At 44.1% G+C, this 13,998-nt stretch overlaps 2 protein-coding genes across 9 annotated transcripts in view; one reads left to right on the top strand and one right to left on the bottom strand.

Annotated features, from left to right (window-relative positions):
* The window catches only part of itsn1 (intersectin 1 (SH3 domain protein)), a 65,724-nt gene extending 63,729 nt beyond the window's left edge, over positions 1–1,995 (bottom strand). Inside the window, exon 1 of one of the 5 annotated variants that reach the window (XM_064327670.1) lies at positions 1,822–1,995. The gene's annotated coding sequence lies outside the window, so the exon portion shown is untranslated. Of the gene's footprint in view, positions 1–1,226; positions 1,754–1,821 lie in introns of those variants that run through there. The other 4 variants (XM_064327673.1, XM_064327674.1, XM_064327675.1 and 1 more) reach the window with 4 other exon arrangements.
* Positions 1,996–2,394: 399 nt separating this feature from the next.
* Positions 2,395–13,301, top strand: cryzl1 (crystallin, zeta (quinone reductase)-like 1). Of its 4 annotated transcripts, none has more exons than XM_064327681.1 (14): positions 2,395–2,553; positions 3,113–3,225; positions 4,552–4,629; positions 5,391–5,463; positions 6,142–6,186; positions 6,370–6,438; positions 6,532–6,665; positions 7,328–7,439; positions 8,016–8,036; positions 9,706–9,804; positions 10,834–10,946; positions 11,186–11,291; positions 12,721–12,766; positions 12,968–13,301. In XM_064327681.1, exons 2-14 carry the CDS (start codon positions 3,163–3,165, stop codon positions 13,065–13,067), a joined length of 1,059 nt encoding a protein of 352 aa, XP_064183751.1. In that variant the 5' UTR covers positions 2,395–2,553; positions 3,113–3,162; the 3' UTR covers positions 13,068–13,301. The 4 variants fall into 4 exon arrangements, with proteins under 4 accessions (XP_064183751.1, XP_064183750.1, XP_064183747.1 ...); XM_064327680.1 differs by having other exon boundaries at positions 2,395–2,560; XM_064327677.1 differs by lacking the exon at positions 2,395–2,553 and adding an exon at positions 3,001–3,022.
* The last annotated feature ends 697 nt before the right edge of the window (positions 13,302–13,998 follow it).

Raw genomic sequence — 13,998 nt, 5'->3', positions numbered from 1 at the left:
GGGAAAAAAAACATTTTACTGCAATCCTCTCAAAACACTAATATAATGAATACTCTAAAGTTGCAGGAGACTGGATTAAGGATAGACTATATTATTAGTACTACCCTAAAAATGATGTAAATGCACCCCTTGTAGTGTTTCACATGGGGTTGTTTATATTCAAATATGAATATTTGCTCACTATTGCAACTCATATGAAGTAATGTGCTGAAGGGTGTAACACCAGTGTAACAATAGCCAGTTAAAACCCGTAACCCCTCCCAGCTACAAACCCACCTCCCTTAACCACTGCTCTACACTGACATTAAGAGAGAGTGAGATGAATAAGCCTCACCTCTGCACGTCTACATGCCCCAGCCCGTACAACTGAACCAAAAACACCCGTTTTCTGAGGCAAAACATCAAGAGTAAATTCAACACAAGCACGACAGTTGATATCACTGCAGAGAAACTCCACAGTACACATTATCTAAAATTGCATTTAAGCAGTAGTGAACACCGCGACATAAAAAACCTGAAACCTAAATCATCTTTATGGACCAAGGCGTAGGACCATAGCAACAGTAGTGCAAACAAACTGTTCAAAACTTGACAGTTTTGCAATGCGTCAGGGCAAGATAAAATCTTGGTTAAAGTGCACTTTTGTCCATGCTGTCCCATTTCCGTTTTTGAGCCAGAGGCCGACAAGTAACCAAAAGCTCACTTGATCATCACCTTTTGTCACTGAACAGCAATGTGTGGAGCACGTTGTAATTCGATTACAAAAAACTATTATCTAAGGTTATTTTGAAAAAGTTGACCACTCAGGTGGTCACTACTTAGACAAAGTACAACTGTATTATAACGTCAGCGAGCATGTTAAGTGCAAGATGTTGCAGAATGACATATCACTTGGTAATTGAGTGACTTGAGCTACAGACACAGCAAGCCAGTTTGCTTATTCACAATGTACTGCATACAGCTGCAGTGCAATGCCCTACCAATGATGTAAACGTGTTTAGCTCACATTATTTAGCATACAAGGTGAGTTACAATCGAGACATCCACACCATTCGTGTGAAGCCAACTACAGAAAATTCAATACCCCCTCTTTGAAACCATTTAGCTAGCTGGCTATTACAAAAGCAACCTGTCTAACTTGTGACACAATCAAGAGAGTGTTAAAATGTTGCAGCAATATACTTATTGTGAGCGGTCTATAGACAGACACAAAATTGCACACTCACTGTCCAGTCTTCGAGAGCAATGAATTCAGCATCACTCCTCACACCATATCGTACCTAATTAGCAAGCTGGCTAACGGTATATTGCATGAACGGGCAGAAAATTGAGCTTGTCATGCTTGCCATTCAGACGTTGTAAGATAGTCCAACTGCGGCACATTATCTTCGTGGGGCATAAATTGATGCAGCTAGCTACGTTAGCTATCAAAACACTGTCGATTAGGCTATATTCATTAACGTTAGTTTAGCTAGCTAGCAAGCAAGGAATCTGCCATACAACTTTTTCCAGATTCATTTGGAAATAAAATGCGGCTTAAAAAACCTAACACAGCTACTCGGCTAACGTTATTTAAATGACATTTCTCATAAATGTGTGCGCTAGCATCTCATTGTACCGATCGGAAAACAGCGGCAGTGATTTTCTTCCAGGGTGACCCCAGCGTTAGGTAGCTGGCTAGCCTGCCGACGTTAGTCCTACTCCAACTAGCTAACGTTCAGCAAATGTTTCCCAAGACAGACCCATCCTATGTATTTCCCCTCGCGAAATATTGGGGGGGATATAAATACCAAGTTCGTGTGGAAAAACTACACTTCTTACCTCATAGCTGGCGCTCCATTATAAACGGCTACCTTGCTAAATAAGAATAAAATATCTTAAAAACTGTAAATTCCTATAGCCGATGCCAGGATTTTCTCGGATACGAGCTCGGCTTTTTTTCCGCCCGTGGAGCCGCCGTACTGCTACGCAACCACAATACGCAACCTTCCACATACGTAACCACACCCTCCTGGGGTCGTTATTTCAAATGGACAACATTATAAACCAATAGAATTGCGGATACATGAATCATTGTTGTCGTCAAAAGCCTTTAACGAATAGAATCACTGATAATTCGACAGAAGACATTCCAAGTGGAGTCTCCGGTTTGCAGTTTATCCAATGAACTGATTCTGGATCAGGTTTTTTACTCTCTCATTGCATTTGAGTTTTGAATGCGGGTTAGGTTAGGTGAACCTGGATCGGTTGTTGCCGGGGGAAGGGCAGTCTTTATTTACGTCATCTTTGAGAAATTCACTAACTGGTTCTTGCTTCCTAATGACAACCATCTGGACTAAGTGATAGGCTCAAAGACAAATAAAATAAAACGCGTAAATAAATTGACAGCAAACAATGACCAATCGAGTTTAAGCAGAAAACTCGTGGTTGATTTTTTCCGCAGTTAAGTTTGTCCAATGAAGTAATGCGTACCGGTACGCTGTTTACGGTTGTAAATAAGATCTGCGGCAGGCAGCGAAAGCGGGACGTTTCATTGTAACAACAGGAGTGTCGGTTTTGGGTAGGGTTGTCTCTTATTATTGATGTCATGACAAGCATTTTTGGACTAGCATTTCAACACTGCTTGGCAAAATTCCATAGCCACATACGTTGCTTCACCATCGATAGCATTTTGAAGTAGCCAAGTAGCTTGCTTCAAAATGTTATTTTAGTTATATTGCCAGGTAACTTAGCTTAACTCTGTTAAATTAAGCTACATTCGCGATACGACGATCCAGATGACCATCCCTCTGCCCGCCTTGTTGACTGAAAACAAAAAGAACCGAGCCAGTTACATTAAATTAGAGAACAAAAGTGGCATGCACGGTGATTGAGTTGTCGTTGTACGGACATCTGCTGACACGCAAATCAGCGGATAACATTTTTGCTATCCTCTCAGAAGGAAGGCGATGTAGCCATTCAATTTTCAAAAACGTAAAATGTCAGAAAATGGAAGTTAAAATGTAAACGTGCCGCATGCTAGGTAGGGCAGAATAACAGACTAGTAATGTGGCAGTTTCCTGTGGCAGTTCAACCGGGTCGTAAAGTTGTGTTTCCATTCTCCTTCCTCCAGAGCAACTGACTGTCCTCCGCAAGAAAGAACATCCAGGGTCTGCTCGCAATATGAAGGGGTTGTACTGTAAATCGAGTGGAAGCTCAGATGTCAGATTTTTCATCCAAGAAACGGTGAGTGCTGTGCCTGGCCAAACCTACAGTAGGTTGATGTTTTATGTCTTGCATCTTTCCTACAGTAAATTACTCTTATTTAAATATTGTACAAAATGAATAAATTTATAAGCACGTGTGGATGGCCAGTCTCAGACACGACTTAAATTCCGTAACAAATAATGAGGCTACGGTACTGTGATTTTGCAGAAGCGGATCAAAACTTAAAGTGGCAATTATATAGGCATCTGCTAGGTATCTTGGAGTGATACCGGTGAACAAACTGTCCTTCTTCAAGAACATCTCCACAGTGTGTCAGGCATGCAGAACGGTGTTGTCCTGTACAACATCCAGAGTCCATCTCTCCTTGCCTACTCAGCTCAACTCTTAGACCAGGTACTGGTCATCTCCTGTCTGGAGTACTACAACTGCCTCCACCATCAGAACTCTGCAGCTCGTCTAGAACACTGTTGCCCGTCTGATCTACAGCCAGGCTCAGCCATGTCACTCCTCTTCGTCTGCTGGCTACCAATATCAGGTCACATCAAATTCAACACTTTAGTATTGGGCAGCTAAAGGGACAGTTCAATTTTATCTTCAAAAGGTCATCAGACCCTGCACACCAACTAGACCTCCTCGTCCTGGGCACCTGCTTCCTCCCTCTCTCCGTACCTAGCTTCCAGGTCCTGTCTCCTATCTGTTCTGGCCTGAGGTGGAATGAGCGGTCAGGACAGCAAAAATCCTGCCCATCTTCTGAAGCAGGCTGACAACCCACTGCTTCAGATAACACCATGGCTCCCCTGACCCCCTTTAGCTATCCTTTCTTTTTTAGATTAGTTTTCTTTTTGGGATAATGTTATAGGTATAGGTATAGAGCAGCTGGGTTATCTGTCGTATTTACTTTTGTTAGAATACAAATGATTTTGTTAGGTTGATATTACAGCTATTTATTATAAATGTGCTGTCTGTGCCTTGGTGATACCACTATTTTATATTGCTGAGACTTAACACAAATGTGTTAAGTTTCAGCAGTTTTGCTTGTTCCTCTGGATATGAATATCTGCTAAGTGATTGAAATGTAAATAGCATGGGTATGTACAAAAATCATCAGCATTCATAGAACAATTTTTATGTAGTTTTACCAATCATCACTGTTCTTTGCTGTATTTATGAGGGTCACATCAATTTTATTCTAATTTAACATGGAATGATTCAGTCAATGGTCTTACTGTATATACTGTATAGTGGTACTCATGCTTCAAAGTGAAGTTATCAGCCATTGCTCAAACATCCCCATTGGACTCAACAAATAAAAACCATGCCTTCTTTATTTCTTCCATACCACAGGACCTCCCAGGCACACTAGGAAACTACCAGGTCAAAGTTCAAGTGAAGGCCTGTGCCCTGAGTCCATTGGACGTCAAGGTGAATTTGCTATGTTGTTCTGTCCATCCTGTTGCGAATAAGTGTGGTGTATTCTGGAGAAAAATTGTTCGATATTCCACGTGCAGGTTGTACCATCAGTCAGAATAGGTGCATAATACTAAGAGACTATAACCACATAGAGGTCCAGGAGTCATTAAAAACCACAAAGAGGTCGAGAAGTTTCTCTAGGGTCGTGCCTGTACATTCTGTGACACATGTAGCGTTGTGGAGGTGCATGGTGTGGCATAGGTGGGACTGTGCTGGTACGTTCTGTGATGCCAGTAAGATTGTGCGGATACATTTTGTGACAGGTGCGATTGTGGCGGTACATTCTGTGGTGCAGGTAGTTGGATCAGTAGGGTGCTGCCCTTATTGATGTCAGCGATAAGTGTAAGGAGCCATGTGGTGGAATTATCTGCTCTGGTCAGCCAGCCTCCGACTTTCATACAACTCAGTTTAAACAGCCTCTTATCGGGCCCTTTAAACTGTATTCGGCCCTAAATCCTCCTCCTGCTTTCTGCTTTCATGTTCTCGTTCAGTCACCCGCAGTACTTCCCTTGACTATCATGTAGTATGTTTGGTCTTCTGGTCTTTTCATGCTCTGTATCTTCAGTGTTTGGCCATAAAGAGATAAGGATGCCTGTTTCAGTTTTGTATTTTTATTGGACGGGTAGAGGAATAGAACGTCTAAAATATTTTTGATGCGTTAACAAAGCATCCTGAGGCATTAGATCGACCCTGTTTCTGTTCTGTGTCTCCAGCTCCTGGAAGACCTGCAGCTCCAGAAAGACCTGGTTCCTGTGGCGAGGGAGATTGCTGGCATCGTGCTGCAAGGTAAAGTACGCATGGGGGTGGTGGAGGCTGTCACACCCTTGTGTGATAGAAATCCCCTTGTGTCACTGGGATTTTGCTGCTGTGTGCAGCCAGTGCTCATACTGTGTTCAGCACTCCTTTCTTTAACACAGCAGCTGTGCACATGGTGTGCACACATGCTACTGTTAAGGTATGTGTTTTATGATCATACAGCTTTTATCACCGTAGACCTTCCTTGAGTGGTCACGTGACCACAGATCATCTGAAGCCGTAGCATTGGACAGTAAAACGCGCTGTGAAATGCAATGCGAGTGCAAGCCAATTTTGGGTAGTTTGCAACACAGTGTTGGGCAGTGTGAAATGCAGTGTTGGACTGTGAAATGTAGTTTGAATGCATGAAATGCAGCATTGGACCGCGTGAAATAGTGTGAAATGCAGCATGAGGCCAATGAAGCACAGTGTTCGGCAGTGTGTATCGCTGTATAATTGTAATTCAAGGAGGTTTGCGCTTGTCTTCTGCGTGACCTGCTATCAGTGTTTACTGCCCTGTGCGGTTGTAAAACCAGCTGCCTCTGACCCAGTAACAGACTGCTGCATCCTTGACCCGCTCAATGCAAACAAGTCGGGTTCGTCAGTGAATGAAACCGCAGTTGTTAATGATTAAGGCTCTCACTTGTTTTTCTTTTTCTTTTCCCCCAGTTGGGCCCAAGGTGACATTTTTTCAGCCTGATGACGAAGTAGTGGGTAAGAGCACTCGGTGGCTGTGCTTATGTGCAGACAAAACAGAGGGATGATATGAAGGTTTCCATTTATCATCTTTTCTGTTGCTGTGGAAACCTTAGGCTCTGACACTTGGAGGTGTGGTCATGCTCCTGACTCGTGGATCTATCACTGCTCTGTTAACCCGGCCCCCTCTGTGATCCACAGGAGTACTCCCCCTTGCTGCAGAGGTGTCTGGTCTGTGTGACGTCATCCTGATTGATGAGCATTACCTGGGTATGTTATTTGAGTTGCAATCCAAGACGGTTTAGCACTGTGAAGTTATTGAAAATGCATATGTGTTCATATGATTTTGTGTCTGCTCCACAGTGCGGAAGCCAGAGAAAGTGAGCTGGGTGGAGGCAGCGGGTTCGATACAGGATGGAGTCCGCGCGTACACAGCACTACACACCCTCGCCCGCATGGCTGCCGGGCACACCTTGCTTCTGCTGGATGGAGCCAGTGTACGAGTCCGCTCGGTTTCACTGTCCCACACACACATACTGTATACACACACACACACACACACAAACACTACTGTCCCACTGCTCCAGTATAATTACACAATCCCTCTTAACACTCCACATACCACACACACACACACACACACACACACACACAAACACTACTGTCCCACTGCTCCAGTATAATTACACAAACTCCCCCTCTTACACACTCAACACACATGTACTCCTTACGCACACACGTGCACAGATACACACACACACACACACAAACACTACTGTCCCGCTGCCCCAGTATAATCTACACAAACCCACCGTCTCACACATTCCGCACACATGTACTCCATACGCACATGCACACATGCACACACACACACACCAGTGCCAGTTCCCCCAGCACACCTCACTGACATGTTGCTCTTGGTTAGCACCTAAATGGTTGTGCTGGGTAAATGTGCAGGACCTGTCATTGTGGAGCTAGGCTGTATTGATGCATGTTCACAAGTTCACATCTATGGGAATAGAACATACATGGAGAATGTTGAGCCTAGAGGAGAGAAGGCATGTCTGCTGTAATACCTGAAGATCGCTTTCCTCTCTCTTTTTGTGTGTGTTTGTGTGTGTGCACGCGTGTGTGCGTACCTGTGTGTATATGTGTCCAGCCTTTTGGAGTGCTCGCCATCCAGTTGGCTCACTATCATGGGGTGAAGGTGCTGGCCTGTGCCCTTTCCCACGAGGACCAGCTGTTCCTGGAGCAGCTCCGCCCGCACGTGGGTAAGAGCAGGGCCGGGGGGGCATCGGTGGGGCTCTGGGTTGAGCATGGCCTGGGAGACAGCCTTAGACTGTGACCGGGTGTGAAAGCGCCCTGCATATATAGAGTGGGGCTAGCATGTCTCCTTCTCCCATAATGAGGATCTTCTGTGCAAATCACGGTGAGTTACAGCTCTTTTCTGCTCATTTCAAGCGCTTTATCTCTCCCTGTGCATTCTGTCTGCTGTTCCACTACCTGCTTCTTATACATATTTAATGACTGCCTTTATTTTTAATGCTTTCCTTTTGAGCACTGAGTTAAGTTTGTGTGTGTGTAAGAGAGAGAGGAAGAGGGAGAGACACTGTACATACAGTATATGTCAATAAGGATAAAAACAATATCCTCTGTGGAATCCCAACTATAAACCCAAAATCCTTTGGGATGTCCCCCGTTATAATTTAATTGGAAGTTCAGGTGCTGGGTAGCCCTGCCTCCACCATCGATTGGCAGGTATGAGGGCTTGTCCTGTCTCTGCCTCACTGCTTTTCTTACTGACTCTGCTCTCTCTGCTCTTTCTGTTCTTCTGGCCCCCGCTGAAGGTGTCCAGGAGTCTGTGGTGGGTAAGTGCGTGTGTCTGGGTGTCTTTGTTGTGGAGCGTCAGCCACCCATGTAATGCACATCTCCAAGGGGGAAATATTCCCTGCAACTAACTCATCAGGTGCTTGGTCTGGGACTGACTGACTTGGCGCTGACATTGTGAAAGCCAAGGCTTTGCCAGGGGGCCCGTTTGGGGTGCTGCCTAATTGATTAGATGGATAATGTTTCTATTTTAATCAACCTCAGACCGATAGGTAAAGGTTTTAAAAAGTCTTGCCTGACATTGGGACAGAAGGGCGAGTCTGTCCCTTGGCGGTGGAAGGACAGGCTTACTCTGGGAGGCTTTGTTGAGGTTCCAGCAGGACCATCCTGCTCTTCGTCCAGAGACTGAAAAAAATGTATTCTTTTCAGATCGTGAATGTTTGCTCTTGATCTAAATGGAGAAAAACTGTTATACTGGGAAGTGTGGGGGTGCTGTTGCTAAGGAACGTGGCTTGTAAACAGAAATAAGTGGGATTGATTCCCAGGTTGGTCGCAGTCTGTAACCTTTGGAAAAGTGTTAACCAAGTGGCCAAAACTGGGCTGCATCTTTAAAGCTCACTTCCTTGTCTTGTTGAGAACGTTGCTTACTAGCGCCAGTTCAGCTAGCTCCAGTATAGCTGTTTCAGTATAGTGCAAGTCAATGGTAACAATACGGTCAAGTTATGGAGTAAATTTTTTCCACAAGAAAATGTAGTCGCATTAGATGTTTTTTCTTTGTCTAATGTCACCCAGTTTGTTAAGTTATTGTGTTATTTGGACAAGGCTAATAATTTGTGGATGAATCAGGGGCAGTTTGCATCACCCCTGAGCCTCTGTATCTCACGCTTAGTGGACGACCGGACTTCATTTCCCACAGTCTCTGGCTCCAATTTGTACAACATGGCGGAGCCCACAGACTGCACTTCCTGGACTTGAAAATGCACCAAGCCCACGGAGAGTCAATGGGTGACGTCACAGGGACCTTGTCCATATTTTTCTACAGTCTATGGTGTTAATCTATACATTAAGTAGTTACCCAACTGTATACATGACAGTACATGGTAATCACTTAGCAGACCTTAAACCTTAAACCTTGGGTTCTGTGGGAGCATGTGTCAGCACAGGTGTGTTTATGATTAAGTACCGTTTCACACAGTGCAAAGAATTAGCATTCATTTTTATGATATTGTTGCTTGGCATCTTTTCATGGCAGTACAGTATGACTTTGGGTTGCAGATGAGTACCAGTAGGAGACCCTGTACCTTGTCTCTTATCAGCCAGGGCCACAAACAGTGAGCAGTCCCTCAGTATCACTACAGTCACATAAGGCATATGTGACTGTGGTGGGACTGACGCATGCACACAGGCAATTTGAAACCTGTGAGAATTAAGGAATAAAGCAGAAAGGTGATCATTCATTGAGTGAGTTTGTGTGATTGGATACCCTGAGCAGTGAGTTGAGTTAGTGAGTGTGATTGGATACTCTGAGCAGTGTGATTGGATGCTCTGAGCAGTGTGATGAGTTAGTGAGTGCGATTGGATACTGTGAGCCCTGGGTTAAGTTAGAGAGTGAGATTGGTTACTCTGAACAGTGTGATGTGTTAGCGAGTGTGATTGGATACTCTATCAAAGTGGACTCTAAAAGTGGGTATTTTCTGCCCCCCTCCTCAGCGCGGGTAATCTGCCTATCAGACGGAAAGGTGGACCTGGTGGAGTCATGTCTGGAGGAGACGGGTGGACTGGGTGTGGACATCGTGGTTGATTCTGGAGGTGAGGGTTTCCCCTTGTGTGTAGGCAGGACAAGACATGCCAATTTTCATACTGTCATCATTTACGAATACATGCCACAGATCCCTGGCAGGTAGACATGAAGTGGTTGATCAATCTGAGCTCGATGGCACAGACATGCTCATTTTCCATTATAAGTACTGCTGGCTGGATTTGTAACCTAACGGTTGCAGGTTTGATTTCCAAGTAGGACCACTGTTGTACCCTTGAGCAAGGTACTGAAACGTAATTGCTTCAGTATACAGTGAGATCCATAATGATTTGGACAGACATATTTTTTCTTGATTTGGCTCTGTACTCCAGAATTTTAGATCACTAATCAAACAGTTCACATGTGGATACATAAAACGTATTGTCATTTCTACATGGTGAAACCAAAATGTATAAAAATACCCTTTAATATAAGCTGAGAATGTACAATTTAACCTCACGTGAATTGTTTTATTACAAATCTAAAATTGTGGAGTACAGAGGCAAATCAAGAAAAAATGTCTTCTTCCCAAACATTATGGAGCTCACTGTATATCCAGCTACATAAATGAATACTATGTAAAAATAAAAAATGTGCAACAAAAAAAAGCTATGCTAAGTCCCTCTGGATAAAAGTGTCTGTTAACTGCCTGTAACGTAGTCAGGTTAGTGCAGTACTGGGACGCAATTGATTTTGTCCTCTCAAGGTGGGAGAGGCAAAAGCCAGCAATCCTTGCGTTAGCCCTGAATTAGCTACCACTATCTACTCACTGACAGGGTACCAGTGGTATTCAGTGTGATATGTGAGGTAGTAGTCAACTTAGTGTTTTGAGTTGTAAAATACACATTACAAAATATGGCAGTTAAGATTTAGGCCTACATTTAAAAGAATGAGATGCTATGTGATCATAGACAAGGTCCAGGCAGATTTTTCTGGAGTAAAGAGGCTCTAGAGGTCTCTTCACACCAGTTTTTGGAATATTTTTTCTGACTGGTAGTCCTAGCACAGAGCGTTGAACCTGTTCTTCTCTGTTCTTGTAGTGAGGCTTTACGACGAAGAGCCCGACCACCGACGCCTGCTCCCACACAAGCATGACATCGTCACACTGCTGGGGGTCGGAGGTCACTGGATCACCTCAGAGGAAAACCTGCAGGTGGGGTGGAGTCAGGGGACTGGCACAGAGATGTGCAGACGGTGTGGGACTGGCTGCAGCGCTTTGATCAAATGTGCACTGTTGGAGGGGTTTTAGATTATACAAAGAAAGCCTATAGGGTGGTCTGTAGATTCGGATTTTATTCGGTTTAAAGGTAAATATCGCTTTATTTGAGAGCACCTTTGTGTGTACTGCTGTCAGGTCTGACTCTGACTATGTGGTGGCTGCTCCTCCCCCAGCTGGATCCCCCAGACAGCCGCAGTCTCTTTCTGAAAGGAGCCTCCCTGTCCTTCCTAAATGAAGAGGTGTGGGGTGCATCCCGAGCCTGTCAAGGGAGATACCTCCGTATCCTTTACCCCTATCCCAGGCCACTCCCCCACCAGGGCTCCATCTCTCCTGGCCACTCCCCCATCAAGATTGTAACTCCCAAATCAGGGCCTTTCCTCTCCTAGCTACTTCCTCCCCAGTGCTGCCTCTCTCCTTACAACTTCAAAAGTGGCTTTCTGATTAATGAGCAGCCAGCTCACAATGACAGGAAATCATCCATAGAAGCCAGGAAGAACTTTCTCTAATGTTTAGAACATTCCTTCTAATGCACTGTGATTAGTTTGCTTCATTTTACTACACTCTCTCGCTAGAATCTAGCAAGCAGCTGGATGTTTCCTGGGCATGTCTGGTACTCCGGTAGTTTGGTGGTGGGGTAAACATTTCAACAAGCTAAAGTATATCATTGGCCACAGAAAAAGGGCATTTGTTTCAGTCTCTCACAAGACCTGTAGTGCTCTGCAACTGGACTTTACTTGAAGTCCTGTTTCAGTTCTAAAACATTCACAGCCGAACAGCAGCACAATCGGAAAAAGTGTATGTTCTTTGCGGCTTTGAACTGTTTGTTTGGTGAAACTCTGCACCAGTGGCTGACGCAGATTCAGGTTCTACTGTTGTGATAACCACAGGAAACACAGAAAGGACAGTGTTTGCTGCAGAACATGGCAAAAGCAAACAGAACACAACAATGGCTGCGGTAAAGGAGCAGAAACATGGACAGATGGATGTTGATGACTTCAAAGTCACTTCAGTTTATTTAGCGCTGGAAAAAAGAAAAGAAGAAAGAGAAGATATTTGTCCACGCAATAGGACAAGGAGACTGGACACACCCACCCATTTTAGACCTGGGCTGCTCAACCCTGTTTCTGTAGATCTACCATGCTGTTGGTTTTCACTCCAACCCTAACAAAGCACACCTCATTCAATAGCTAGACATCTCATTGAACGGCTAATTGGTAGAATCAGGAGTGCCAAATTAGGGTTGAAAAGAAAACATACAGGATTTTAGTTTTCCAGGAACAGGGTTGGGCAGCCCTGTTTTAGAGCAATTGCAGGTAATCTCCAAACTGATGTTGGTGTGCAAACGTCTCGGCAAGTTTAGCCAGCAGGGATCTGCACACTGTGATGGCTGAAGTCAATGCAGAGTTTTGATTTCTCCACAAACGTGTCATTTAGTTTGTACAAACTAGCTGACGTTCGTTTCAAGTACACTTCCAGTTTAACACATGCCAGCAACCCTGACTATAGGCCTCTCTGCATTTTCTTTTTTTCCTGAAAATAATCATAGATAATAATAGCTCATTTTAATTACCTTGATTGTTGATATTATCGACTCATACCAAACTGGAATGTTTGTTTGCAGTGGAAGTACTTTTTCTGGCTTAGTGTGGAACTCTTGATCGATATGAATATCCGGTGCAGTGTTTCAATCTTAACACCCACCCCTCAGACATAATGAAAGATGTGGTTGAGAAGCTCTCCAGTGGAACTCTGAGGTACAGCATGCTGCCACCCTGTGTGTGTCTGCTGATGATGATAATGTCTAGAACACAACTTTACAGATAAAATGAATAAACAAAAGGAAAATGAGTTTAAACACAAAGGCAAAATAAAAAGACAAGATAGAGCAGGGCATGGAGAATAGTAATCGAGGTCATGAAAAAAGCTATAAACCCAATGTTTGCCATTCTATACAGACCACAGCTTGAGGACCCTGTGCCTTTTCACAAAGCCACCGTTTCCATGGAGATGGTGCAGCAGAAGAAAGTCAGAAAGAAGGTGGTGATTCAGCTTTGAGGAGGACCAGCCTTTCCAGCATTCCACAGTAGCCCGGCAGTGAACCAGATCACATGCACCAAGTCGTCATCTTGTCTGTCCATGTAGCTACATTTCTAGCCATCATTTTGTGTTGTTTTTTTGTGTATGAACCATTCACACTTTACAGCTTTCACCTGTTCCTGGTATTAAGACAATGCTACAAGTCAAAGTGTTAGACGGTATATTGTTGTATATAAATACTCTGAAATGTTTTATACGTTTCCTTTTTTAATTGAAGTGGGCTGAACTTGGGTGGGGCCAGGAATCACAGGGAAGGATGGGGATGTGCACACAGCTGATGGTTAAGAGACAGTTAGGCCATGATGTCATTTCTCATGTGCTGACCCCAGGGGTTTGAAACACTGAGTTGTGCACATCTGCTCCAGTGGTGGAGGCAAGAGAAACTCCTCAGGCTTCATTTAGCTTCTCTTGCTCTGTGCTTGTAATGAAGCAGGAGTCCCCAACCCTGGTTCTGAAGAACCACAGGATCTCTGGTTTTTGTTTTGACCTTAAATTCAGCCACCCGTTCAGACCCAAATCCAGTGAGGTGAGCTAATTGTGTAATTGCTGCTTTAGTTGATCAGTAAAGTGTCGAGTAATAACAAGAACCACCTCCGATGCTTCTGCGCCACCTCTGCATCTAGTCAATTTGTTGACATTTTGTGGTGTTCTCTTTTATGCAGTTACCTGTTTCCTTCCATGCACATAACTGAAGAATGTCTGTACATGGAGTAATGAAGGAAACTATGCCAATTTTGGCTTGAGGCTGGCTATATGAGCCATTGGAAAATAGTTCTAACCAAAAATAATGTTAAGCACTTTATCAGGTAGGCCTTTAGGTAGTAAGCCCAAGTCATAATGGTGACATAATGTCACTGTACAAACTACTTTGCAGTTACGTAGAAATGTA

Source organism: Anguilla rostrata, chromosome 3 (assembly GCF_018555375.3).
Source record: "Anguilla rostrata isolate EN2019 chromosome 3, ASM1855537v3, whole genome shotgun sequence".
Taxonomy (NCBI): domain Eukaryota; kingdom Metazoa; phylum Chordata; class Actinopteri; order Anguilliformes; family Anguillidae; genus Anguilla; species Anguilla rostrata.
The sequence above is the reverse complement of the archived record's forward strand: the minus strand, read 5'-3'. Positions and strand labels throughout refer to the sequence as shown.

Bases quoted from the DNA above. Each gene is read 5' to 3' on its own strand.
- cryzl1 (XM_064327677.1), top strand. The intron at 6,187-6,369 runs GTAAGAGCACTC...TGTGATCCACAG, and splicing joins GCCTGATGACGAAGTAGTGG to GAGTACTCCCCCTTGCTGCA. The intron at 10,947-11,185 runs GTGGGGTGGAGT...CTCCTCCCCCAG, and splicing joins CCTCAGAGGAAAACCTGCAG to CTGGATCCCCCAGACAGCCG.